Source organism: Hyaena hyaena, unplaced genomic scaffold (assembly GCF_003009895.1).
Source record: "Hyaena hyaena isolate Hyena2069 unplaced genomic scaffold, ASM300989v1 scaffold_104, whole genome shotgun sequence".
NCBI classification, from domain to species: Eukaryota; Metazoa; Chordata; class Mammalia; order Carnivora; family Hyaenidae; genus Hyaena; species Hyaena hyaena.
This window is the reverse complement of record NW_024080736.1, coordinates 952,422-979,547: the sequence shown is the minus strand read 5'-3', so window position 1 is coordinate 979,547 and position 27,126 is coordinate 952,422. Positions and strand designations below refer to the sequence as shown.

Here is a 27,126-nt window from a genome sequence, read left to right as displayed (position 1 = left end):
CACCATTTATTATACAAATGTCTCTGTCTGTCATGCCCCAGACATAGGGTCAGATGCTGGGGAAACCACATCGATACAAAGTATCCTCTCCTCTGAAGAACAGGCAGTGTGAAGGCACTGTGGTCTATGCCCCTGTCATTCAGAGTATGGTTTGTGGATCAGCTACTCTAGCACAACTGGGAGGCTATATGGATCAGAAATGCCCATTCCTGGGCCCTACCCCAGACTGACTGAATAGGAACATGCATTTTTAACAGGACCGTCAAGTGATTCCTGTGCAGTTTCACACGTGCTAGTTTAAGACCATTGGAATGCTCCTCCAAGTTCAAAGTCCCCTCAGAGTCCCCGTGATCCTTTCCACCTTCCATAATCTTCAATTACCATATAAAATCAATGCGAATTCTGAGAAGAGCCCCAGACTCTGACTGCAAAGAGCTGAGATCGAACCTTGGCTTTACTCATTTTTGCTGTGTGACTCTGTGCAGATTGCTCTGCCTCTCTGAGCGTCAGATTGCTCATCTGTAATATAGCAGTACTAAGACCCCTGTATCCCTGGGCTACACTCAAGGCAAAATGAAGAATCCTTTGCAAAAGCCTCCAGCACAGAGCTCCACACCACGATCTTCTTTCCTCTGTCCTGGGAAGGCAACGCTGTCCTTCCCTCGGGCCCTTGGCCTGCACCTGTTCCCTGACTGTGGCCTGAAGGCCTCTGTGAACAGCTGTGGGTCACCTGGGTCAAGGGTCTGCCTGGCTGACTTATGGCCCAGAAATGCCATGACCTGCGGTCATATGTCAAGGCTGCAGACAGGCTACGCAGGGCCTCAGGACCTGAGGGGAGGCTGCGGCAGGTCCCCTGGGCTTCCACACCCCCACGCCCTCCTGGTGGGGTAGAGAGGAACTGGGTCTCAGCTCCAGCTGCTCCCCGATTTCTGGAGCATCTTCTGGAGTTCCCCCGGGGGCTAGGGCCATGTAGGAAAGGACCTTGACGTGGTACATGGCAGAGTAAGTTTTAAAGAGGAAGTAAGACTAGAAATGATGATATGTGGTGTGTGCTTGTAAAGAGAATAAAGGGACTTTAAATGCTGAAGCTTTAGAATGCTTTTAAAAATAAGACTAAAACACAGCATGGTTTGTTGGCTGTGACTAAGCAACGGAATCCAGGACCGTAGGTTCCTCAGCACATCACCAGGTTGTCCAGCCTCACCCGGCTACGTGGACTCACCCGATGTGAGAACGGGTGACGTGCTCTCCCCATGGGAAAATTTCTTAGTAACTGACACGCATCTCGTTTTACCCCACGACACATTCTCCAAAAGCCCTAGCAGTCTGCAATCATTGAAGGACCAATTTAAAGGACTCCTATGGCGAGTTTCTGTAAAGCACTTCAAACAGAGAATTTGAGTACCGCAAATCCAAATTCTCGCAGGCTGGGGTTGAAGTGCTCATGTGACTTAAATACCTGTGTCTGAGGAGTGTCCATGTGTGTGTTGTCAGAAGCTCTACACACATGCAGAGTTAGGGGGAGGCTGTGAGTTTCAGGTGAAAATTGAGAGGTGGATATGGCAAACTGTGACACTGGGTGCTGATGAGGGATTGGACTGAGGTAGATGTTAATTCTCTACTAGGTTGGGCCATTTGCCGCCGCTGGGATGTGATGATCTGACCGACGGTAATGCCAGTTCCAAACGCTTTAGCAGAAGACCCTAGATGGTCTGCAATTTGTGAATTCTGTATAATGATTATACATTAGCTTTGGTGTGTGGGAAGACAGACAGACGATTAACACGCGGGGAAGTATAGAGTCATGAATCGCCTGCCAATCCCGAAAAGAACGTCCTGGCTAGCAATTCTTCTCAGAGGCGCTAACTTATCCCCTGTAGGAATCAAAGCCCAAAGGTTCCTCTCCAGTTAGGAAGCAGAGAGTAAACCATAACTGCATGTCTCTTGATACGTCCACTGGATAATCATGATTTTGGATGATCCTCCAAAACATGTTGTAATGTCTTCAATAATAGTGCATCTCTTACCATAACAGAAAGCATGGTTTTGATGACTATATTTAGCAAAGATGTTTGCAAAGCACAGAGAGAGGAATCTAACAGCAGGTTCTACTTGGAAGGTTCCAAGGGCAGACAGGCCAACCATGACCAACTGAAGACGCACATGAAGAACTGTGGATTTCTTCTGTAATTTTTTTTTTTGTCTACAACAAAAATGTCCTGTGCTCAGGGCTTATCTGGACAGTTGTGAGACAGCCTACGACTGATGGGTGCTTCAGTGCTGCTCCATAAACAGAAGTATCTGTGTCGTATATAACCAAGCACCTTGGCCTGACATCCCAGCCTTAGGGGAACATATTCCCCTGCACCCACTGCAATGGTTGTTAAATCGAGCGCTTTCAGGAGAAGAAAACCACAGAGGAACTGAAGGCATTTTCAGTCATACTGCTAATGGCACACGGCTGGTGTATTTCTAACAAGCCATGAGTCATGATGCCTCCTACTCCGTAACCCGGCAACAGGTTAAAGATGATGCGCTAACAGCCTCCTGGGTAACACGGTGGGAGTAAATAAAATGCTCACTATTCTCTGGCTAAATAGTCTTTCATCTTCTGGAACACGCCAAGCATGCTTACCGCCTGAGGGCCTCTGTACTTTCTGCTCTGCTCAGGTGATGCTTTAACGCTGAGGCTTCAGCACGGCACCCCACCCTCTCCTTCCTGTGACGTGGATTGCTTCACGCTCCTCTCACTGCCTGGCCCGTTTCTCCTTCTCCCTCCACTGGAAGGGACTTTATCTGTTCTGTTCACATCACGATGGGCCCCCAGGGCCCAAGAGAGAGTCCGGGGTACGGTGCTCCTCAAAAACCTTTACAGTGAACGACGGATGTGGGCTCTGGGGGGAGACAATACCTCTAATACGACATTTTTTAAAAAGGCAGACTTACTGCTTTTCAAATAATTTCTATGACAATGCTGCTGCTTGTTAGAATAGTAGCTCTGGTTCGTTTTAGAAAATTTCATAGGCATGGATAAGTAGAAACAAAAAAAGACAACTTAAAATATCCACAGTTTTACTGCCCGGAGAGCATCGCTGTTAACGTTCTGGTATGCATTCTTCTAATTCTTTCCATGGTTTCTTCTTTGATGTGTATAGAATTACATTGTTTGCAAGCTGCTTGATGCCTTAGTACATTGTAAACGTTTTACGTTTTATGTAATACTCTTCCACCACGTGATTTTAGTGACGGCCTAATACTCCCCTGTCTGGCTTTACCACAGTGTATTTAGTCCTTGCACTATTGTTGGACAGCGATGTTGTTTCCAATAACACCCAGATGAACAACCTGATAGTCCAGATCTCTATCCGGTCTCCATAGATTCCTGACGCGGAATGGCCGGGTCAAGAGGTACACTGCAAAAGCTGGTGCCCAAGGCCAGACATTTTAACTTGACCATGAAAGGTCAGAGAGAATGGAAGTAAACCCAAAGAGTCACGGCAACCTGATTCCTGAATCAGGGGGTCTTGGTTTCTTTTAGGTTGTGTGTCTGATTTTGTGGTTGGAATATTTATTTGTCCTGGAGGCACAGGGCCAGGTAATTCCTTCCGCACAAGAGTGTCGACACCTGGCAACTCGCGTTTTCTCCTGGAGTTGGGAGTCACGGGCGAACGGCAAATCCCAGGCGTGCTCCGTTCCTTCTCCGCCGGCAACCGCGGCGAGTTCCGCAGCGCCCGAGAGTGGCAGGTGCAGAAGCGTCCTTGGGCAGGTCCGATCTGCTTTTGAAGCAGGTGAAGGGTCTAGAGGGCAAACTCCACTACCCGTGGCCACTGAGCCCAGCTGTGGCAGTGCTGGAGGAAGACGTCAAGGATGAGAACTTTCCTCTGTACTGGTCCTTGAAACAGGACCCTGGGCCATCTGGCAGAGGACCACTCCCCTGTGCTAAGAGTTGCCCCCTCCGGGATGTAATATTTTACCAGCGGCACAAGGGAGACAGAGGTTTCAGTGTTTCAAAGGAAGCTGGAGATAAGCTGCCCCGGGCCACCCATGTCACGGATGAGGCACCTGGGGCCTGGTGGGCTAAGTGATGGGTCTAAATCAGTCTCCTCCCTGAGCTCTGAATCCACACCTCTGATCTCTGAATTCGGTGCTCACCTTCCTTTATCAAGGGTAGGCCAACATCTTCCGTAAAGGGACAGATAATGAATATATTTGGCTTTGCCAGGTGAATATTCTGTTTTAACCACCCAATTCTGCCATTGTAGCGTAAAAGCTACATGGATGAATGAATGGGCGAGGCTGTGTTCCAATGAAATCTTATTTACAGAAACAGGCAGCAGACAGAATCTGGGCTGTTCGGGCTGCAGTTTGCCGACCTCTGCCCTGTTTCACCGCAGACAGATCTAACCAGAACGCCTGTATCTCCTTGCCAGCCTACCGGAGCGGCAACGACTAAGAACCGCAAATGCACCTGCACCATCACTCCCTCTCTTCCGTGCGATGCCTGACGTGCTAACCGGGACAGGCACACGTCATTTTGCAGCCAAACGATGTGGTGGGTGAAGTACTTACTCAGTAGAGCAGGAATTTAAGGGAAACCACATTAAGTCCTTTTCTTAATAAGAAATATTTTTATGGACACATCCACTTAGGCGGCCGCCAGTGCTGAAATGAATTCACAGGAAGCCGGCAGGCCTGTCGTCATGGCAACCGAGCCGCGTTCTGAGGAGGAACGTGGGGCCCGTGACATACGGGCACTAGGCCCAAGGTGGGAAACACAAAGCACGGGGCTCCTCTTGGAGTACAGAGTCTCCCACTCCTCCAGCATCCTGCTGTGCTTTCCAGCATCCTTGCTTCCTTTCCAGCCGACCTGCTGTGCCCCCATTTCCCAGATCTGTCTGCCAACTGCTTAGGCTGACTACTCCCTGGCTCTCGGGCTGGAGCATGACCACGGGTCTCCCCTGATCAACAGATGCTGGGAAGCTTGCTGCCCTCAGTCCTCCCCAGTCGCTGAGATTCCAGACTTCGGTGAGGATCCCAGGACTAAAAACTTCCCCTACGTTTTTCCATGTGCAAAAACGAGTCTCTCCCCTGGGGGCTGACAGCAGACATTTGTCTGATGCTTTCGGGAAGGCATGATGTGAGTGGCGTGGCCGTGGCGTGGTACCGTTAGAGCATTTTTGGCACTTGGTGCTTTTTTGAGACCTATGCTACTTCTCCTGCCAGGAATGTTCCCCCCTGGGGTTGACACCGCACTGGCTGTACGAGTCTACAAGTCAGTCCCGGGCATGGTCAGAGCCGCGTGAACTCCGGGCGGCTATCAAAGTAAGTGGTTTTCTGGACTGCTTAGAAGTGGGGACTTCTCTGCTGCCAAGAGAATGGGGTGGAGAGGAATGGGCTGCGGCTCACGCAGGCCAGAACAGACCCCAGGGGTCACTCAGACCCGGAGACAGCCTGGATTTCACTTCTCTGGCACCTTATTCCGTAAAACCGAAGAACGACTAGGGACCCGAAGTGGTGAGAACACCTTCACATCCATCCAAAAGGAAAGAGATCCAGCCACAAGTTCCCAGCTCTTATGTGCAACTTTTCCTGGAGTCTTTTATTTGCAAGTCTTGACTGCCCCCTTGTGGTGTTGCTTTTCTGGAGCGATCGCGTTTTCACTGGGATCTTTTAGTACCAATTGGCCTGAGGTTCCCTGGTCTGGCCTGCAGAGGTTAGACTCCTACAAATGCTCAAATGAGACTCTGATTGTACCTTCCCAGCTAGGCCTCTGTAGGAGAGGACTCACATCTCCGGTGTGAGAGCCTGGCCTCTGCGAGGGCCCATGGTCAGTGTACCGATGGCAGGAGTGTGTTTTAGAGTCTGTGCTTCATTTCTAGAAAACAACATCTCAACAGTCCTGAGCCACTTCTCCGCCTGAGTGCAGACTTTGCAAGAAGCAGAGAAAAGGAGGCAGGGAGGGCTGCGAGGGGAGTGACCCCGGGGAGCCTCTGTGCTTATCTTAAAGGCAAAAAAACAGCACAATCTGGGAAATAATGAGAAATGATGATAGGCACGGGAGAGCAGAATTCAATGAAAAAGCCCATTGGGGAAATTCAATTGGAGCTAAATGATCAGGGAAGAGCAGCTCCTGAAATAAACTGAAGAAAAAAACAAAAAAACCCCCCTAAAACCCACAAGTCCTAACTGGCAATAAAGCCCACATCCCTGGGGAAAGTTCCAGCACTTCCTGCCACTGCTGTCCAGCTGCCGCCGTAGAGGGTGGGCATCTAGCAAACCAGGCTCAACCCTACCTCCTTGTGGAAGTCACAACAAACAAAATGATCCTTTCCCTCAAATACTAGATATGACTGCTCACTCAATTTTTTTAAATTATAAAATACTTTTAACTGACAGCAGCAAGGATTTTGAAAGCAGGGCTGACCGCAATTACATTTAGCACAACACTTCCATGACCATTGATTTCACCCTATCTTCACTGAGAGTTTTAAGACCACACCAGGTTTTCAAAACGAGGGACCTGCTTCTAGTCCCGTGGGACACCTGCCTCCCGGGCTAACCCCAGCTGCACGGCTCAGGGCTGCTCTCTGGGCCCCCTGGGGCAGCTGGCTGACAGAGAAGCTTGGGGATGCAGATGGTGAGGAGCCTGTTCACTAGATGTGGACTGGAATACCAGCTATGGCACTGCTGACTTCTCAGAGGCCTCCGTTTCTTCATCTGTAAAATCGACTGAAAGTCCCTGCCTCCTCTTGCGTGGGGAGCCCTCGCTTCCTACAGTGGAAGGGGCATAATCAGAGTTCAGTAGCTGCTGCCAGGCCAGCAGAGAGATTCCTCCAATGGGCAGCAAGCAGAGAGGGGCAGAGATAAAGCACAGGACATAAACGGGGAGGGGGTTCCCCACTGCCCTTGGGGGACGTGGCCAAGCAGTCCACATGTGTTTGCTCTAAGAGCTGGTCTTCAGGGCAGGAGGGGCCTTTGAGGAGAAGCTTTGGGGGAGGGTGTGTGTGACTCGGAACTGGGGGAGGGGAGGGTGTTCCCTGGGATGGGGGTCTTGAGTCAAGAAGCTGGGGAGAGCTAGTAAAATTCAAGTTCTTTCACAGTTACTGTAATCCCACCGGTACTACAAGGCTGCTGGGGCCCGGGGGAATGTGGGGTACGGAAGGAACGCCCCCAGTAAGAAATGAGAACATGGCACCTCCCAACTCCAGCCAGCAGTTTCCATGCAAATCTGGCTGCCCACCCACAGCCGCTGGTGAGAGTGGCGGGTCCTGCCCGCCTGCTTCTTCCCTGCGAGTCAACGCAGAGGAACGGTCCCTGGGGACCAGTGGTGGACTGATTACTGACAAGTCTATTTTCAGCAAAAGCCACAAAGTGAAGATTAGTTCATGCACAAGGAAGCGATACCACCCTGCGAATGGGTGTGAGTGACGGCACTCCATTTTCACTGCCTAGGTCGGGCGCATTTCTAACCGACAGGTCACGTTCTCTTTCTCAGGTAGCATGATCTGTGCTCCTTGTCCTGAGCCCCGTAACAAAAGGTGCAGGAGACAAGAAGTGTGTGCAGACACAAAGCATGTCAGATAAGAGGCTCTGGAGACACCCCCTGACTCTGCTCATCAACGACCTCAGGATGGCCTCACTTGGTTGCTGCGTGCGGGCTGCCGGGGGTGCTGGTCCTCTAATGCACAGCCGGGGCCCATGGTGGCTCAGAAAACACAACAAAGGGTTCGTTTTAACTTGCTGATGGCTTCTCAGAAAACAGCCATGTTTCTTTCTGTTCGTAATACCTGGGGCTGGGAAGAAGAAGGATGCTCAGGGTGACAGCAGCAGCAATGCTGTTCTCACCGCTTTTAATATTTCATCATTCAGTCCTCCCAACAGCCCTAAGGAGGCTGGTGTTTTTCTCATCCCCATTTTAGAGATGGAGAAACTGAGGTAAGGGAGATGAGCTAAGTGGCCCAATGCCGTATGGCTAAGAGGCTGGGATTTGAACCCAGGCAGCCTGGAGCTTAACCACTGCTCTGCTACTTCCCTGCAGTGACAGTGGGAGTGGAGATGCCCAGCAGGTGGGGGCTGGGGGATGGCCATCCTTCTGAAGATGGGGACACTCACTGCCGAGGAGCCATGGGGCTGGCAGGCTCTGCCAGGAGGGATCAGGGAAGTGAAGGCTTCCCCCTAATTCTCTTTCTTTTTCCTCTCCCTTCACGTCCCTTTCCAGCCACATCTGGGTTTTGCACGGGCACCCGGCTTTTCCTGCACGTTGTGAAATGTAGCCCCCGCACATGTATTTCTCTTAGAACGACAATGTCTCCAAACGATCAGCAAAGACAAGCAATCACGCCATGCAGGCAAGAGACACCTGAGTCACACGAAGGAGCTGAGTCTCCAGAGTGTGAATTCACTTCATCAGGGTACAGTGTCCTTTGAAATAATGGGTCATAAGATGACAGGCGATTTGTTTCTACGGAGGGACCGTGTCCACGCCCTGGAACAGTCAAGGGGTATTTGCCCCTCTGAGGGTGCAGGATGTGTTCACTCCGGGAGAGGAAATCACTGGGTGGCTCCGTGTGCTCAGGGGTGGCCAACTTCTAAAGACGTTTCTCCAACGTAAACACGGTACCGTGTGATGGCGTTTCAGAAGACAGACAGACAGGAGGGTGGCGACAAGAGCTAGGAACCTTGACAGACGCAAGCTTTCACACACGATAGTCCCCATGCTCTGTTAAGACTTGTTAAACCTCAAAGAAGATGTTTTCTGTCCCTATTTTCAATAACTCTGGGTCATTAATCTCTTGTGGCCCCACAGGGACACATTAGTAGTGTCAGATATAGGCTCCACACAGAGAGATTCGAAAAACGTGATTTATTAGATGTTTTCCTTAGTGCGGTGTTTTAAAAAGAGTATGATATGTTGACTCTAGCTTAGGATCGTGTGTTGGATTTCCCCCTTGCAAATGCTTCACCCAAGTATTTGAATGTCTGGATTTTGCAGGTGGTTCCAATATGAATATGCTGGAACAGTCCAGAGTGGGTTTCAATTATTAACAAAGGCAATACGTTGAAAACACAGCTGGTACCCGGCTCTAACCAGCTCCCCGAAAGAGAGTGGTATTGTCAGAAATGATTATAGACAAGATTTTTGAAATCATTTACATGCAAGTTGCAAAGTTCCATTTGATAGTTCGGGGAGAGAATGGTTGCTTAGATCATGACAATGGAATTGGGGGAAAAATGAAAAAAAAAAAAAGGAATGAAATTATAGTGAGTAGTATTAAGCCAGGCATTCAGAACATCAGAAAAATCTGATGATTTCAGCCCATGATATATTACACTACATCTTCCATATATAACCGCACACATGTAGTGTAAGTACACCATATTGCTTGCATGCTTATGTAGATGTGGGTCTACAGCAAACTGCAAATGAGTCTTAACATGTGCTTGGAAATATATACTAACAGAAGGAAAAGAGAAATGTGCTGTCAATTTAAAGATGCACTCTTTCTGTTCATTTGATGCTTTTAAAATTTTACAGATGGGGACTTATCTGTAATCATTGATAAGAGATTTCAAGACTTCCTTGGTGTAATCTTAAACGAACCTAACCTGAAGAGTGGGGAGGGCTCGGATGCTCTCTGGGTGATGCGTAAGGAATGTTTTTCCGCACCGGAGGGCCGTGGCCATCGGGGCAGGAGCACACAGACTGACACATGAGTAAGCATCAGGGTCAAGATGCTGCAGAACACACAGTGCATCCTTAAGAGTGCAGAGCATGGCCAGGGGCTCAGGCTTCGCAGCCACAAAAACCAGGGTGGACGTTTTTGTGGAAGGGAAGGTGCACAAAGGACAGAGTGGAGGGAGAACTACCTTTAAGAAGCGGACACGACATCCCTGCAAGAGACAGGAGAAGAAGAAAAACTGCCAGGTTAGCGGGGGAGACGCTGCAGACACAGGAAAACAATTAGCACGAGAGAAAGAAAAACCGAGTACGGGACACCGTAAGTTCTATGTACAGTGCAGACAGAGAGCGGGGGCAGCAACAGCCCAGGACACGGCGTGAGGGTCCAGGACAGGAGGCAAACCTCCAGACAGGTGTTGCTCCGGGCGCTCGGCGGCTGCGGGGTTGATCTGGCCCTTGGAGGGGTGAGGGGTCCCACTAACACCCTTCTTCTTGTATGAAATAATGGAAGGACTGGTGTCAAACCACCCGGAGCCAAGGCCCTTCTCTCGCCCGGTGGCTTTCACGTGGCAAGATATGGTGTCACATCAGACAGCTCTGCAGCAGTCAGGGACACGTCTTTCGCTTTTGGCTGATCTAGATGATGGAGTAACGGGGTATCTGGTCCATCAAGTGTTTGAGGTGGCGCACAGCTAGGTACCCGATAACTTAATACAGGGGTCGCCACTCTTCACTAAATCAGAGTAAAACCAAACCCACTTACCATTAGAACTATCAGTAACAAAACTAATTTTTTTTTCTTTGATAATCCAGAAGACTCTTCTCTTATCTTGAAGAGCCCGAGATTACTGGTGAAATAGGTTGGGCAGCTGGTTGACCGAATGCCGGATAACCAGGTTTGGGTCCTTCTTTTCATCTTTCAATTTCTGTCTTTAGGAAAAAAAACCCCACCATGACTGGATAACTTTATTTCCCCAAATACTCATGTGAGAAGATGAAATTGAAACCATTTAACAGGAAAATTTAGACGAGGAGTCATGAAATTAATCCTACAAATTCATACAGAGTGTGAGTGAGTCTGCTTCTGGGAGAAAATTTGAGAAAGAGGCTGGTTTTCTGAACCCAAATTCCACAGCCTGAAAGGGTCAACACATCCCTGAGCCCAAAGAGAGAAGAGATCAGAGACAGACAGATTATACTTTGTGCCCAGAAGGCTTTGTCTTCTAAAATAGGGAGCTGGTCAAATATGAATTTTACATCTCTTTGAGTAGGTGTGGACAGATTAGCCTCTGTTACATCTTATAATTATGGGTACTTTAAATCTGTAATCACATATCTATTTATAATTGTTCTCAAAATAGGCCATTTTATTCCAATCCCAAAAGCTCTATTTTAGGCTAGAGATCTTAATCCACATCAAGATTAAAAGGAACTAACAATAGCAACAAAAACATCCTTATTGAAATGGTGATGGTGTTTCCAAGAACCTTGGAGGAAATTTAATCGGGTATTTCTATTTCTACTGCATCCTTCTGAAAGAGTGGCCCGATCGTTGCCTGAATACCTGGAGGTACAGAGAGCGCCACACTGGCCGAGATGCCCAGAAAACTATGCGTTCAGAAGGGTCCCACCCCCAGGTTCCATCTGTAGTGGGTCACCTTCTGCAGGGAGACAAAACTCCACCAGCAGACACCCTTCGACACTGTGTGTGGGCAGCCTCACAGTCTTCCAGCAACCACGAGGCACTTGCTCTTAGACTCAACCGGACCTAGAAAGGCCCTTAAGCCATTTCATGCTTGGAACATGACAAACGAACCCAAGTCCCTTTTTGGGGGGAAAAAAAAATCAAAGGCTTAGGAAGTGAATTGGCCAGACTCCCACAGACCCTTTCCCTCTACACGCCCAGGAGCACTGAGAGGACACACGCTGGACCTCACACCCGGGTGCTGGATGGGAGATGAGGAAGCAAAACACCTCTGGGCAAAGCGAAGATGGTGATTATCTGAGAGCCGCCTAAATGTCCACCGCCTGGTTGTCAGTAATGGCCAGCACAGAGATTCAGTTCATGGAGGTCCTGAGCGCCCGCCCTGCTTCCATCAGCTTCCTAAACACATGGGCTCCCCTCCCCTGGGCTGTCAAGGAAAGCTGAACGGCGCCTGGCGTTTAGATGCTGGAGCATTCAGAGCAGGGCTTGAGGCTCTCACTCTGGAGACATGACGGTGACAAATCTTACAGGTGTGTCCAGCACAAGGAAACTTCAGACCGGTTTAAAAGGCTTGAGAATTATGTAAATGAAGGTGGGCTTAGGAAGGCTCAAGAATGAGGGCAGAGGTGGGGAAGGGAGGGTCTTTCCGGGGGAACACAAGTTCTCAGCTGCGTGCGAGAGCGTGACACGTGCGTGAAGGGGGTGGGAGTGGGTGTCACGGGGAGGGCGACGGAGAAGAGTCAGGAGCTCTGGGTGAGCTCGGCGAAGTCCCTTCTGAGCTTTTGTTTTCTCATCAAAACAGACAATTTTAAACACCTCTCCTGCTTGTACTATTCTGTTATTGCATTACAGACGTTGTCTGTAAAGGACCAGGCAGCATGTATTTTAGGCTTTGCAGACCATCCAGTGTCTACTGCAGGGACTCAGTTCTGCCCTTGCACCATGAAAGCAGCCATTGCCAATGGAGGAATGAACGTGGCTGTGTTAATAAACTCTATGGACCCTGAAATAGGAATTCTACCTAATTTTCAAGTGTTGTGACTATTAAGCTTAAGAAATCATTTAAAATATTAAAACCACTCTTAGCTCATGGGCCAGACAAAAGCAGGTGGCTGGGTGCGATGCCTGTCCCATTTAATCAGGATGCTGCACATAATGGGATCTGGCCTCATCCCCTCCACAGCCAATGGAGAATATAAACTTGTATACTCATTAGTCAATAGGTCATATCCTCTGCAATGGCACTTTTCAAATTTTAAAGGGGATAGGAGCTTCCTGGCGATCTTGTAAAAATGCAGATTCCAATAAAACATTAAAAAGATTAAAAAAATAAAAGGGGGGGCGCCTGGGTGGCTCAGTCGGTTGAGCATCCAACTTCAGCTCAGGTCATGATCTCACAGTTCGTGGGTTCGAGACCTGCGTCGGGCTCTGTGCTGACAGCTCAAAGCCTGAAGCCTGTTTTAGATTCTGTACCTCCCTCTTTCTCTGACCCTTCCCCGCCCACGCTATCTCTCTCTCTCTCTCTCAGAAATAAATAAAACATTAAAAAAAATTAAACAAAAAGAAAACGCAGATTCTGACTCAGTAGAAGTCTAGGATGGGGTAACAGCTCCCAGATGCTGCTGCTGCTGCTGGTCCATGTACCATGGCTGGAGCGTGAGGGTCTGGAGCACCAGAGTGGTCACCGCTTTCCTTTTCAGGGTTACCCAGGACGTTCAGAATCCTTGGGACTGACCTCTCTAGAGCTCTAATTCTAACTCTTTGTAGGACCTGTTCCTTGGGGAAAAAGGGCAAACAGCATTATGTGTGGGGTCACCCTCATTCTAGGCTTTTCTCTTTGAACGGGCTTTAACTTCTTTGGCACTTAGGCTAAAACCATAGGGACCTGGGTCAGTGCTTGGGTGCTCTGTTAGTGCCCTGTGTCTACGTTAGTGCCAAAGGGCACTGGCTCACCCTTCCTTCCTTCCACTTCCTGACCTGCTAGCCTCCTGTGGGTTGCCAGGGCCTGGGCACACGTGGATAGCTGTTTCTAACATTTCACATTAGGCTTGCCACGTTTATATATCTTTAATTTTTTTAATGTTTATTCATTTTTTGAAAAAGAGACAGAGTGTGAGTTGGGGAGGGGCAGAGAGAGAGGGAGACACAGAATCCAAAGCAGGCTCCAGACGCACGGTTGAACTCATGAACCATGAGATCATGACCTGAGCTGAAGTCGGATGCTTAACTGGCTGAGCCACCCAGGTGCCCCATGGCTTGCCATGTTTATTGAACCAGCAATATCCATCCATAAGGCCAACCCGATAGCTACAAATGCAAGGCCTTTTAGTTCATTCCAGGAATCCACAGGGTGGAAGAGAAAACTGGAATGTACAGTCTTTTCTTGGTTTCCCAGCAAAGTCATTTCCATAAGAGAAATTAAGCTGAAAGCATGTTGCCGATGCTATGATATAAGTGCTCTCACCCTCCCTTTCAGACTGATCAGAAATTCTCTGCATTTGCTTCTGGAAGCTTCCTTGGGGTCTGCTGAATTGAGTGGTAGTGTTAACCTCTGCTGCCAATGATCTAATGAATGTGTGAAAATCATTTCCAACACTAAACCTTGTCCTATTGCAGTTTAAGATTTTGCTTCTAAGACAGAACTGAACTACAAAGATTAAAATATACTTCAACTGACGTGCGTTTCATAGATGTTCCCCCCTTAACGTGGCACAGCTCAGAAAGTAATTAATTAAGCTATTTAGGGACCAAAATTAAAAAAAAAAGAGCAGAATCTATATTGGGGCACATAGATTTTCTGTTTTGTGTCCAAAAGGTCACTGGAAAGTGCTCAGGTTTCCATAGTAACCGGAACAGGGCTGATCAAATCAACAAATAGCTACAATTTATCTGAGGGTCTCCAATGAACTATTTTCTTTTTTCTCATCCGGAGAAGAACATCCTGAATTAGAGAAAGGCTCCAAAGACAATGGAGGCTTTTGGAAAATCCAATCGCAGCAACAGTGAACAGAAAGATGCTTGCTTGCCCTCTCTGCATACAACCTGCCAACGGAGACTCATCTATGTTGACTGACATACTTTCACAGTAAGCGGATCATATTGATTTGTTAATCAGTAATAGGGATAATCTCGAAACGTTTCTCCGGAATAAATAAGAGGAGATACATGTATGACCTTAAAGGTAATTTGTAGCGTCTCCAGGAAGGTACTTCTTTCTAGTCGTTTCTGGGCCTCTATCACTAACCCCATTCTAAAGGAATATGTTTGTCGATTTTATTTATTTTACGTTGTTTTTTTTTTTGCTTTAGACCCTACATGCTTCTGAATGGTCACAAAACCGGTGAAGGCACAGATATCAGAGAAGCCATCGCTAATCCTGCTTTAGATTCTGATTTTGTAGAATCTATTCAAACAAGTCCTTCAAATAAAACATTTCAGCCATGGAAAGTGAGTGTCACCTTGTTTCCAAAATATCTGTTAAAATTAATGTGGCTCACGGGTGCAGAGCCCTTAGGTAACACATTTAGTAAAGTCCAAGAGGTAAAGCATCTTCGTGTGTAGAAGGGAGAGCCAGACGAGAGCTCTGACCCTCTGTTTACAGCTTTCCAACTGACCAGGGATTCTCTGCAGATTCTGCTGACTTCTGGATCTACTATTAGAAATGTATATTGTTAAATTACTAGGTAACTCAAAGTCATCTCAGGTTCTTTACATCTTTCTCCCTACTAATTATTTGGCCATGCCAAACAAACAAACAAACAAACAAACCCAAAACCCAAAAAACAGAAAACAAAACTTATCTGGGCCCAGCATCTCAGGAGAACCTACTTTTTGAAACCCAGTTCTTTTGGATATAGATGATGTATAAGCCCAGGAAAAATACATTAGAAAGTCACTGGTTTTGCATTTTAGTCCCCACCCATGACAAACTGTTCTTCACTGGGAGGAATGTTCTAGACTACCCTGTCTACCAGAAATACCATGTGAGCTATATATATATATATATATATATATATAAATTTAAATTTCCTAGTAACCTCATTAAAAACTTAACCCAACTAAAGCTAATTTTAATAATATGTTTAACACTGATATATAAAAATATATAATAAAATAATAGATTTGTTAATTATATAGTTAACCCAATATACCCAGAATATTATTTCAGCATACAATTAATATGCAGATTATTACTGAGGTATTTTACATTCTTTTCTTTTTTCGGAGTATTTAAAAACCCAGCGTGTACTTCATACATAGAGCATATCTCACCTCAGAAAAGCCCTAGAGAATTTTCAAGGTATGGGAAAATGCAGCTATTTACTCCTTGGAATTTAGGATTAAGTGATGGTTATTTTTAAATTAAGAAAAGGGGCCCCTGGGTGGCTCAGTTGGTTGAGCGTCCGACTTTGGCTCGGGTCATATCTCGTGGTTCGTGGGTTCGGGCCCCGTGTCGGGCTCTGTGCTGACAGCTAGCTCAGAGCTTGGAGCCTGTTTCGGATTCTGTGTCTCCCTCTCTCTCTGACCCTCCCCTACTCATGCTGTCTCTCTCAGAAATAAATAAAAACATTTAAAAAAAATTAAGAAAAATGTTTATTTATTTTGAGAGAGAGAGAGAGAATGCGTGTGCAAGGGGTGGGGGTAGAGAGAGGGAGAGAGAGAATCTCAAGCAGGCTCTGCACTGTCAGCACAGAGCCCGACCCCCATGAACTCGAGATCATGACCTAAGCTGAGATCAAAAGCCAGAGGCTTAACCACCCAGGTGCCCAGGGATTATGTGGATGTTTAGCTGACAATGCATTCAAACCAGCAGAGATGAATAGGCTCAGTTCCTGTGGGCTGACCCTATTCAATGGGTAGGAGAATGTCTGGTGTTCCTTGCCTACATGAAGATAAAGGCTGTAAGGACGAAGAGTGAGGTGATGATCTGTCATTGGGGAAAATGAGAGTTATTATGAGGATGTCAGCATGAGGTCCTGGGCAGAGCACAGAGGACCCAAGGGCAGGGGTCGGGCTGAGGGTGGCATTGGTTATGCTGCTGACTGGGTAAGCATTCAAGTTCAAACCACCCTGAAATGCTGCCTGTGTGTCTGAGCCAAAGCAGAGACGGGCTGGGGAGCGGCCGCTGAGAATATCGTGAGAGAACTGGAGTTAAATTTCAGGCTCTAGAAAGCGGTGAATGTTGGGATGATCAGTCTACTGGTTCTCAAGAATGACTCCTTGACAAAACTTCTCAAATGCTCTTGCCTCTATGTAGTGCCTCCTTGCACATGTGAACAGTGTCAGAGTTTATGAGTTTTCATCAATGTAGTCAAAAACATAATCAGCCACGACAAAAGCAAAAAAAAAAAAAAGTGCTAGCTAACATTTACTGAGGACTTACTATATGCCAGATGCTAGGCTAGGCAACTTACACGAATGAGCTGGATTGATCTTCATGGCCATGCTATGCAGTAGGTACTATTACTGTCCCCATTTCACAGAAAAAGAGAATTCAAGCACCTTATTCAAGGTTACTGCTAGGAAGCGATGGAGTGAGGATGTGAAACCATGACTGACTATTCCAGACTGTATCCTCTTTCTAGAATACCATGCTGAAACACGGAGTAACCGGCCCAAGTTCGTGTGACTGGGATGTAGACAAGCCAGGATCTGAATCCAAGCAGCATAATTCCTGGGCCGGGGCTCCCACCTCGATGCAGGGGCCCCTCTCAAAAGGCAAGGGGTCTGTGGGCTCAGCACAGAAACTGCCTAAGCTTAGCAGTCACTCACAGGGCCCACTGCCGTTTTCATCTCTGTCCCCATCAGCATCAGCATCACACCAGCTGCTCCCAGCAATGGACAGGGTGGCAGCTGGTAGTCAAGGCCTTGCCCCAAGAGCAGCTGCTGTACTTCACACTTGGTCACAGATTTCTGTTCAGAGAACTCTGCAAGTGAGCTCTAGACAGAGCTCACACACATTTCAAGTGACACTGCAATTTCAACACATCCATCTCGTCCTCTTGAATCCTGCACTCCCGAGAGTTATTTATGCCCGTCATCTGCCGGCTCTCGAACGGGACACTGCTTTCCATTATTTTCCGACAACAGAAAGAGGCCACGGCAGACAAAGCCTGAGGCGCGCAGCCTCTTAACAATCTTAAATCTGCTATGAAAGTGTCTGTTTTGCTTTTTAACTTTTGGTTTTTAATGTTAGATTTGAACTGCCCCTGGAGTAGGACAGCAGCGGATGGCGAGTACAGAAAGAGACTCGGGTGCTTTTAGCTTCTCATTTTGTTCTCCTTTAATTATCTAGAACAGAGTGGTGGAAAAAACAAAACAAAATGGTGGAAAAAACAAGTAGGCCAGGAGGCATATGGTGCAGTCTCCTTTAAGGAAGGCTGCTGGACGTTTTTACAGCAGACTCTCCAATAAGTGTAAACCCGATATGGGAGAGACAAGAGACCCCACTGGTGGAAATGAGTTCATTTAAAGTCCATTTGTAGCTGCAGGTCCTCCAAACAAATTGGAGGTAGTGGCTGTGATACTGCAGCAAAACAGGAGAATTGGGGTTTTTATTCTGTTAACCACTGAAACACGAAATGGGAAGAGGCAGGAAGTGGTTTTCATCAATTCCTGAGCCTGTGTTCAGGTGCTGTCGGCCTGAGGAAGCCCGGTCCATGGCTCGGGCCATCAGCCCTGCAGCCTTATTTCTCTATGAGGAGCAAGAGTAAGGAAGAAGGTCTTGGTTAGAAAGAAACTGCCCCAAGGGCGAGGGGCCAAGCCCCGGCAGAAAGGCTCTGCATCGGAGGAGAAGCGGATGTGGGGTGGGGATTAGACCCTGGCAGCAGGTGGCTTGCTCCAGAGGAATGGCCGGAGGGTGGTCGCACAACCCACCTCTCCTTTTCTCCTCCCCTCAACATTCTCACTTGTTCTTGATTCTAGGACAACCCCAACTGGAGGTAGATGTGGCCCAAATGGCTCAGGAGAAGAGTCAACGAGACTAAGAAACACAACATGAAAATGCTCAAGTTCACTAACGACCACGGAGACGGACAAATGATAAGGAGGTCCTCTGGAAAGGTTTTAGAACGAAAAGATGTGGTCAGAAGATACTTTTCTTCCAGCTGGGAAGTTGAATGCCAGGCACCTCTCCCGAGGCGTAGCCCAAGATGCGAATGATTCAAATCCCGGGTTTTGTAAAACATTAAAATAGCAACATGACAGCGACAGAGATGCAATCACTAATAAACCAACTGTGCCGTTTCTATCATCATCGGGATGAACCGTTAGCTATGTTTAGGATGACACTTGTGTCCAAACAAGGTGTGATTCAGGTCATGCATCTTTCAGATGTGCCCTTTCGAGTCTTTGCTCAGGACCCGATACCAAACTATCATGCTGAGAAATGTCAGTGCACACGGACTCCTCCGCGGGGGACTCTGTTTACTCCCCTAGCAACTCCCCTGAAATCCTGTCTCGTCCAGAGATCACCTGACCTATAGCCAGTTACACAAAGTTCCCAACTGACACACACATCACTTTGCGGAAATCCATCGAAATGTAAATGACGATATATTTTCCTATAAATCCATGTTATAAGTGGTGATAAAGTTCTCATCAATATGTCCCTATTTCATAATATGGCTGGAGCACAGGACACAGAACTTGCCAACCATTTAGAACATGATTTCAACACCAAAATTCTTTTTTTTTTAAGAGAAGCTCCAGAAGTTAAAAAAAAAAAAGCAAAAAAAAAAAAGCACCCTACCCCCAACCCACTTTCTATAACAAAACATGTTGAGGATGATGATAAAACGCTTCTATAAAAAGTATGCTTTTAGGGCTTTTCTAATGACAGCCTAATTGGATCTTTAAAACAATACCAGTAAGCAAATACTACTGCTATCCTCATTCACAGTGAAGGATACGCACAGGGAAGTCACATGGTTAATAAGGCGCAGAGCCAGGATTTGATTCTAACTCACAGTCCGTGGGCTAAACCAGGAGTTAGTAAACTATGGTTCCTTGGCCAGATTTAGTCTGTCACCTGTCTGTACAGTGTTTTACTAGAACACAACCACATCCATTTGTTTCCCTCTTTTCTGTGGCTGCTTATGCAGCACAAAGGCAGAGGGGAGTGTGTGAGACAGAGACCCTGAGGCCTACAGAGTCTAGAATGTCTACTGTGACCCTTTGCAGAAAGTCTGCGGAGCAAGGGCTAAGCCAGCCTCTGGGCCACCTCGAAGGGAAGGCGGACCCTTTCTCTTACACTGGCCATGAGCCTCAGTGCAGGGAGTGGGGACCCAGAAGGGAGGAAGGAACAGGAATCTTGGATCTTCTCAACAGTGAGAGAGGTCCTGGGAAGTCACTGGGGTTCTAACATGCTTATTTCTCAGTAGGCTTCCTGCCTCATTCCCAAAGAGTCCTGAAGCAGGGCGCAAAGGCACAGAGATAAACCCTACAGATAGGAGGCACTGTTTGTTCTATTCATTGCTGGAATCTTATTATTGAACAAATGAACAGATATATGATTTCTGTTGGCGAATCAGGAACTATGTGTACTTGATTTGAAGACAAACACAAAACAGGTTAAAGACCCACAGATACACTTTCCATGAATGCTGTGGTCAAAGTTCTGGCTTGTTTTGTCTTTCATGCAGATAAAGTGTTGGAGGGCGACAACGCATCACAGATTCAGATCGTTTCCAAGCATCTCGGGATTTCTTTGGCTCCTAAGAGCTTTCCTCACTGTTCACTGTTTGGCAGAATTCTAGAATCAGCGATACATTAAGAAAAAAATTTCCTCATGTTATTGGATAAATACTAATGCGGTGGTAGAGCTGTAAATGCTCATTTGTTTGGATTTTTCCTCCCTCGGACTGGATGGCTTTTGGTTTCTGGAAGAGGGCTTGAAAACCACACTTAGTTAACTCCTTCTAGAAAACAGGGCTGGACATGGAAAGAACAGCACCATGGACGAGATGGTGCACAATACCGCCGAATCCTGCCGGCTCTGAAAGGATTAGTCACCATGCTGTCTTCCACCCAGTCATGATTCACTGCTGAACTTTAAATTAAACATTTCAGCTGAATCATACTGTTACCAGAGGGTGGCAAAGTATCTTGTATCTCTGAAAGAGCGGGTGGAGGAGAAAAGGACTCAGATGACGGAAGGCAAGTCAGAATGACAGGCTCATGGAGATACGTGCACAGAGAAGGGAGTCTGCAGACGCCAGGAAGCAGTCACATCATGGTGGGGGGTGGAGAGGGAGGAAGTGGGGTGGGCATTAGAGGTCCCCCAAATTGCACCCTGGTGCCAGGTGGCACCCCGTTTGGGAATGCTAGCTGTTACCTAGAACCGCTAAAGTGGACATGGCCCTTCTGCCCTGGCACACTGCTTCTGGGGAGATATTGCAAGTCTCACACTGACACACCTCAACAGAACACCATTACATGACAACTGCTGTCTGAAATCACATCTGGATCTCCATTCCATGTAAAACACGACACAGCAGGGGTGCCGGGGTGGCTCAGTGGGTTGAGGGTCTGACTTCAGCTTGGGTCATGAACTCGAGGTTCGTGACTTTGAGCCCTGTGTCAGGCTCTGTGCTGCCAGCTCAAGCCTAGACCCTGCTTCAGATCTGTGTCTCCCGCTCTTTCTGCCTCTATCCCTGGCTTGTGCTCTGTCTCTCTCCTCTCTTAAAAATAAATAAACATTAAAAAATTTTTAAATACAATGCAATGGTTGTCATAAAATTCTCAGCATCTTCTTGACATGAACATCTAGTGGCTTTCGGCCTGGTCTCCAGCAACTCTCAGTAAAATGAGCTCGTATAATTCCTGTAAAGTCCAAGGGAGTTGAAAGATGCTTAAAGAAAAAGCCAGAATGCAGCTCATGCGGGTGCTCTGAGCACAGTAGTCTGTAATGTAAGCTGGACAGCAGAGGCTCGACCCCTCTGCTGCACTTGGCCTTGGGCTAGCAGAGCTCCAGTGCAAAGAGCATTGCCAGGGGGGAGAAGAGCGACCAGCATGACACATGTGGCCTCTAACCAGCCTCTAGAGAGAAATGCAATTCCAGCCTCAAGCCCTCTGACCTGCCCCCTTGTGCTTTTTGAGTTTGGAACTCTGACCTTTATAAAAAGCTAGACTCACTGCCCAGAAAAACAGGAAGGTTACTCACCAGGAAGCCAAAGAAATGAAGCCTAAAAAAGTGGGTCAATATTTCTCCATCAGCAAAGCCAAGTCTCAGATGCTTCCAAGAGTGACACCATCATGATGCCCCAGGACCATTCTGCTCTCAACTCGGCTCTGCACCAGCAGACCCTGACCCAATGGCTGCTAATGATCCACAACTACGGCTTGAATTTCAGCAAGGCTCTGGTGAGCTTCTCGGCTCTTTCCCTGCCTGGGACATATGAGCAGTGCCAGCACTCGGCGGCCCAAAACTCTCTGGAAAGATTCAGCCCTCACGGAGGTGGTGTGAGGTTGGGGATGGGGCTCCTGTCCTCAGCTGGGCGGGGGGTGGGGGGGGTGGTAGAGGTGGGAGTAGTTGATGAAACAAGTGAAGGAAAAAATAAATAGAAAAAACTATCTATGCCTGGCATGGATAGTTGAAGCTACTACCCCCAGCCTTACCCCATCTCTGGACTTGAATGCCTCTAAATATTACAAGGTCCCTTTGCAAAGAAATTCATTATAAATAAAAATATAGATACAGACATAAAATATTTACATATCATAAATTAATTATAATATATTATTATATTTATAAACATGTATATATTTCCCCCTATATTTTTTAGGAGCAGAGACAAGCTGATTTCTACTGGCTCAATTTTGCCTGTGTTTATACCAACAGATGCGTGTGTGACCTACACCACGCTCTGAGTTTTAATGAGCTGCCAATATTAAAAGGAGTCAGAAGATGTGTCAAAACCTCTGGACTCTTGGCTTCTCTTGAGGAACTGGGAGACCTGGCGTCACGGGCCCCGCATCTGTGTGAGGCAGTCATCAGCGGGTGCCGAGTAACAGCAGCTGCCGCCTTCATACAGGGCCTGTGCCCACCCGCTTCGCCCAGTCCCCACCCAGTCCCCACCCTACTGTTGCCAGTCCCGAGGCCTGCTGTCCCTTGCCATTGACTTCTATCATGTGCGGCTCCTTTCCTCTTCTGAGGGCATCCGAGCGCGGCCTTGACTTTAAGCATTTGCCGTCAACATCCAATTCAGCCACGTACCAGCGTAACAGAAGCACTTAGAACATTTTTGTTTTATGGCCTTAGGGATTCATTCTACCTCCACATGACCTACGTGTTTCTCTACGACAAACTTTTGTTTAAGGGAAGGACACAACAGAGGGAGGAAAATAAGACCATCAGCACCTCATTAGTGTCAGTATTTTCAGCAACAGTTCAAGCTTCTGTACGTGTGTGTGTGTGTGTGTGTGTGTGTGTGTGTCTTCGGCGTACGGGAATTCTGGGAATCCTAATTAGCCTCAAGAAGAGAAAGATTCAAAAAGAAATGAACCAGCTACACAGACTGGTATGGCTACTGTATGAACGCCTCCAAGAGCCAAAATGCAGGTGATCACGATCAGAGGAAACCGAAAAGATTAAAAGCTGTGACCGGGAAGGTAAGGCAGGTGCTTAGAGGAAAGAACGGTCGTTAAGAACGGAGATGTCCGGAAAGTAAAGAGAAGTGTGGATAGAGAGGAGAAAAAGAGGGAAGGGAGGAGGGCGGGGGGCAGAGCAGGACAGGGAGAGAAGACAGATGATCCGGGACAGAAGGCAAATCCAGACACTCAGTGGGGAGGAGACAACGAGCTGGCCTCTTCTAAAGGTCTGGAGCAAGAAGGAAGATGCTGGCCTGATAGCCCAGTCACACACCCAAACCACCTCCCGAGTCAGTGCCAGAGTGGCCCCTGCCATTTGGAGCAGCACAGCCCTTCTTTCCAGGGAGAACACCGCACCTGGAACCTTGCCTGTCTCCCCACGGACGTGCCAACCACTTTCTTATGCAGAAATCACCTGTGCTTATTTCTGGGCTAGCTCTGGTCTCCGTTCTCTAAAATGCTAACAGGCCTAGAATGTGAACACAGCTTGCAAAGGAAGATGATTAGGCGGCATTTCTGTTCTTAAATATGGAAAAAGACGAACACCTAAGTTGCCTTCTGTCTTCCAGCAGTGCGACCACAAAACCCTGGCCCTGCCTGAGGTCAAGCTTTCCCAAGGAAAGGCGGTTCCTGCCATCTCGCTGATATCCTTACCTCGAATTTCTGCCTGAGCTCCATGTTTCCTTCTTCATCTCCTTCTGGAATGGGTACGTTGTAGTACTCACCTTCTTCTTGGTTAAGCAACTTGTACCTTTGGGAGACACGGAGGGAAGGAGAGTTAGGAATGTGGCATTTGGGCTGCTATGGGTTCAGCAACATCTCTCCTTCAACCTCTAGACCGGCTGTTTCTGAAATGCATCCTGTGGGGAGACTATAGCCAGATAACCTCGCAGTCAGTGGTCATTTCAGACCAAAGTCAGTGCGTCTTCTGAATCTCTAAGGGCTCTAGCGTTTGGAGACTATTAACCTTTCGTTGACACGGACATGTTCAACCTTGGGCATACTTACCATCCACTGGCTGGCATCTTCATCAGCTCCGAGACTCCAAAGGAAAGGGATCCCATGAAATCATTCCTTGTGGTTCGATCCCAGTCCCAGATTTCTACGGACAGCCGTCGGTCTTTGTCAGAAGGTTTCAATTTGCTACGAAAGAGTGCAGGTGCACATGCACAAGGTTATTTAGACCATGATTTCCTGGGAGACACCACGTGCTTGTGATAGGCATCTGACATTCAAAAAACAATAGTATGTTCAATTTTCTTCCTGTGGCTCCCCACTGCCATCAGGGTACCAGGCTCTGGCAGCCTAAGCTCCAGACTTAGCAGCTAGCAAAGTAGGGCCCACGGGCCAAATCTGGCCCGTGGCTTGTTTTTGTAAATAAAGTTTTATTGGAAAACAGCCATGACCATTTGTGTACCTACTGTCTATGAATGCTTTTGATTCGAGAATAGCAGAGCTATGGGGCTGCCATGGAGACTGAATGACCCATGAATTCTAAAATATTCACTATCTGGCCCTTTATAGGGCAAAGCTTGCCAACCTCTCTTCTACACAAAAGAGCTCCCTTTGTGGTCGTCCACACGACCGGTGTCCAGGTTTATTAGGACTACCACCTGCTTGTGCTCGGCTGTAGGCAGTGCTTTCTCTTACCTTATGGTCTTATGCCTCCTCCCACTGCCTCCTCCCTTCTTTCTCTTCTACCATCCCTGCCTCTGAAATCCTGGCACTCATTTAAACCCCATGTTAAACGTCACCTCCTCCAAGAAGTCTTTCCTCTTGAAAGGTGAGGATGAATTTTCCGTTTCAGGGGTGAGAGCATGTGACTCCCGTATTTCAGGTTTTAACAACTATTATTTAAATTCTTCCCTTCCCCTAACCCTCCAAAGAACTCAGGTCCATCAAGAGGTGGAACACACTTTATACTTTTATACACCATCTTTAACCTAAAAGTATTTTTGGTACAGGTTGGGCACCGATGCTAATTTGGGGCCTGCATTACATAATCCCTGGTAAACCAAATCACCAGCCACCAAACAGGGGTGAGAGCATTGCCTCTTAGCAGTGGTCTGAGATAGTCTTAGTAACGGAGTGCTGTTTAAAGGCATTTACAATAGGCCCACCTCGTCACCTCTCACAGCGAGGTGGGCAGTTGTGTGATGTGTGGGGAGACAATGCAATCAAGAAGAAAAGACAACACCTACAACGTGAAGGACTCATTCCACTGAGGGTTCAGCGTGGAGCGGATGGTTTTGGTTTTCTGCTTGCTTTCATTCTTGGGATCAGGGATGAGTTTCAGCTTCACGTAAGGATCTGAAAGCCCGTTTGGATCCATCGGAATTAGATTTTTTGCATCTCGTACTGTGAAGAGAAAAGGAAAAAAAAAACATCAAATGTTATTAAAAGAGAACTGACCTGTATTGCCCTGTGTCCTGTGTCAAGACCAAGCTGAGTGACGGAGACGTCCAGATGGTGCTTAAAGGGAGAGGAGGGGAGGACCCAAAGCCTTTGATCCTCAATATGAGAAAAGCGACCTGCTGTCATTGGTGCCAGAGATAATGGGCATCACACAGGCCCTGTGGTCATGCCCTGAGACTCCGTATCAGCCCGGACCAACAGCAGTCGTGACCCCTGCGCACCTCGTCTTAGAAATGCAGCAGCCTGGGTCGCTCCCCAAAGCTGTTGAAACGGACTCTGTGCTTAAATAAGACCCCCAGTGCTGTTTGCAGCCCTTCTCCAGAACGGGTGCGTGCCCTGCCCCCATGCAAGCAGCCAACCCAGCCGATGGCACTTGTTTCTTGAGTTTCTACAAGAATTCATCTCTTTTCTCCATGAAGGCTGGTGATTTCCCACCTGGGCGTACGTTGGAATCTCTTGGGAAGGGGATTCAAAAATTCCAGTGCTCACAACGAAACCAGGGGCTCTGAGGGGTGTGGCCCACGTTCTGCAAAGCTCCCCAGGTGACCCCTTGTGCAGCAGGGGCGAGAGCTCGGGTGTGAGCAGCTGTAATACAGAATAGGTGCCCCACGTGTACCCTGCCTTGTTCTGCGACGTGCACAGCATGTCCACAGCCCAGCAGCACCTGGGACACTGCCTGTGTGCCCATCGGGTGTGTGGAATCTGTCACTCGGGCCCCACCCCAGAATTCCCAATTCAGAATTCTCATTTTAACAAGACCCCCAGATGATTCCAATGCATATCCTTGACTGAGAAGCACTCCTATGGGAATCCGAAATAATGAGGAGGAAAGGCCATTTCATGCACAGAGGAGGGCACGCTCGGAGATGTGGCTTGCGGGGTTTTATTACCTCTGTGGGAACGGGCGAAGCCACTGCATATAAATGAGGTAGGCCGTTATCTCTCGCTAGACATGAAGGGACAAAAGCCTGAGCTTGCCTACCCCAAATGTCTTCCTCACCATCTTCCAAAGGCATCTTCCCCAACACGGCTGAAACTTCCCAGCATCAGGGTCCCCAATTAGCCAGACACCATGAGGACACATCTGAACTGGGACTGGGCTCTGGAGCCCAGTGGCTCTCCCAGTGTGGCCCCCGGACCGGCAGCATCGGCATCACGGATCTAGGGGCAGGTGCAGTTCACTAAGCTTCCTGATTCTGACGCACAAGGAGTGTTGGGGAAATACTGTTCTCAACCTACTACTGATGATCAGGTTAGCTTGTCTGTTAAAGCAAGTCCTTAGAAGAATTTTGGAAGAAGGTGCTGGAGTTAGCAGTGGGCAGAGACAGAGCAGAGGACAGGGCATGCTAAAGATGTTGGGTCCCTGGACATTGCCCTAAGAGAAGTCACAGACCAGTATTGCCTGTTACCAGTCTGGGGACACACCCAGTGCCCGAGCCTGCTGGCCAATAGCCTTACATCTGGAAGCCTTAGCACAGGCAGGTGACCAACAGGACCATATTCAAAAGGTCTGAGGGGGGAGGGGCTGGCTCAGATCTACTAGCCCCAGAGAAGTCAGGCCTATGTTCCTCATATTCACTTACGCTTTCCAAGCATTCCTCCTCCCCATAAGATGATATCTAACTTTATCCAACTGGGGTAGACAGAACATATAAGCAAGCCTGCTCAGCAGACGTGCTTTCAAATCCTGCCTCCTTCGTGGGCTCCCAAGCACCGGGAAGCCTAAGTTCCTGAGCCT

The 27,126-nt window shown here is 47.8% G+C and overlaps 1 protein-coding gene across 1 annotated transcript in view; it reads right to left on the bottom strand.

Moving 5' to 3' along the window:
* PRKCA (protein kinase C alpha) overlaps positions 1-27,126 on the bottom strand; it is a 401,970-nt gene that overhangs the window by 64,611 nt on the left and 310,233 nt on the right. Inside the window, exons 6-8 of the mRNA XM_039235921.1 lie at positions 25,175-25,331; positions 23,982-24,116; positions 23,628-23,724 (exon numbers count right to left, since the gene is read on the bottom strand). Of these exons, the coding sequence (XP_039091852.1) occupies positions 23,628-23,724; positions 23,982-24,116; positions 25,175-25,331 (389 nt within the window). The remainder of the gene's footprint in view (positions 1-23,627; positions 23,725-23,981; positions 24,117-25,174; positions 25,332-27,126) is intronic.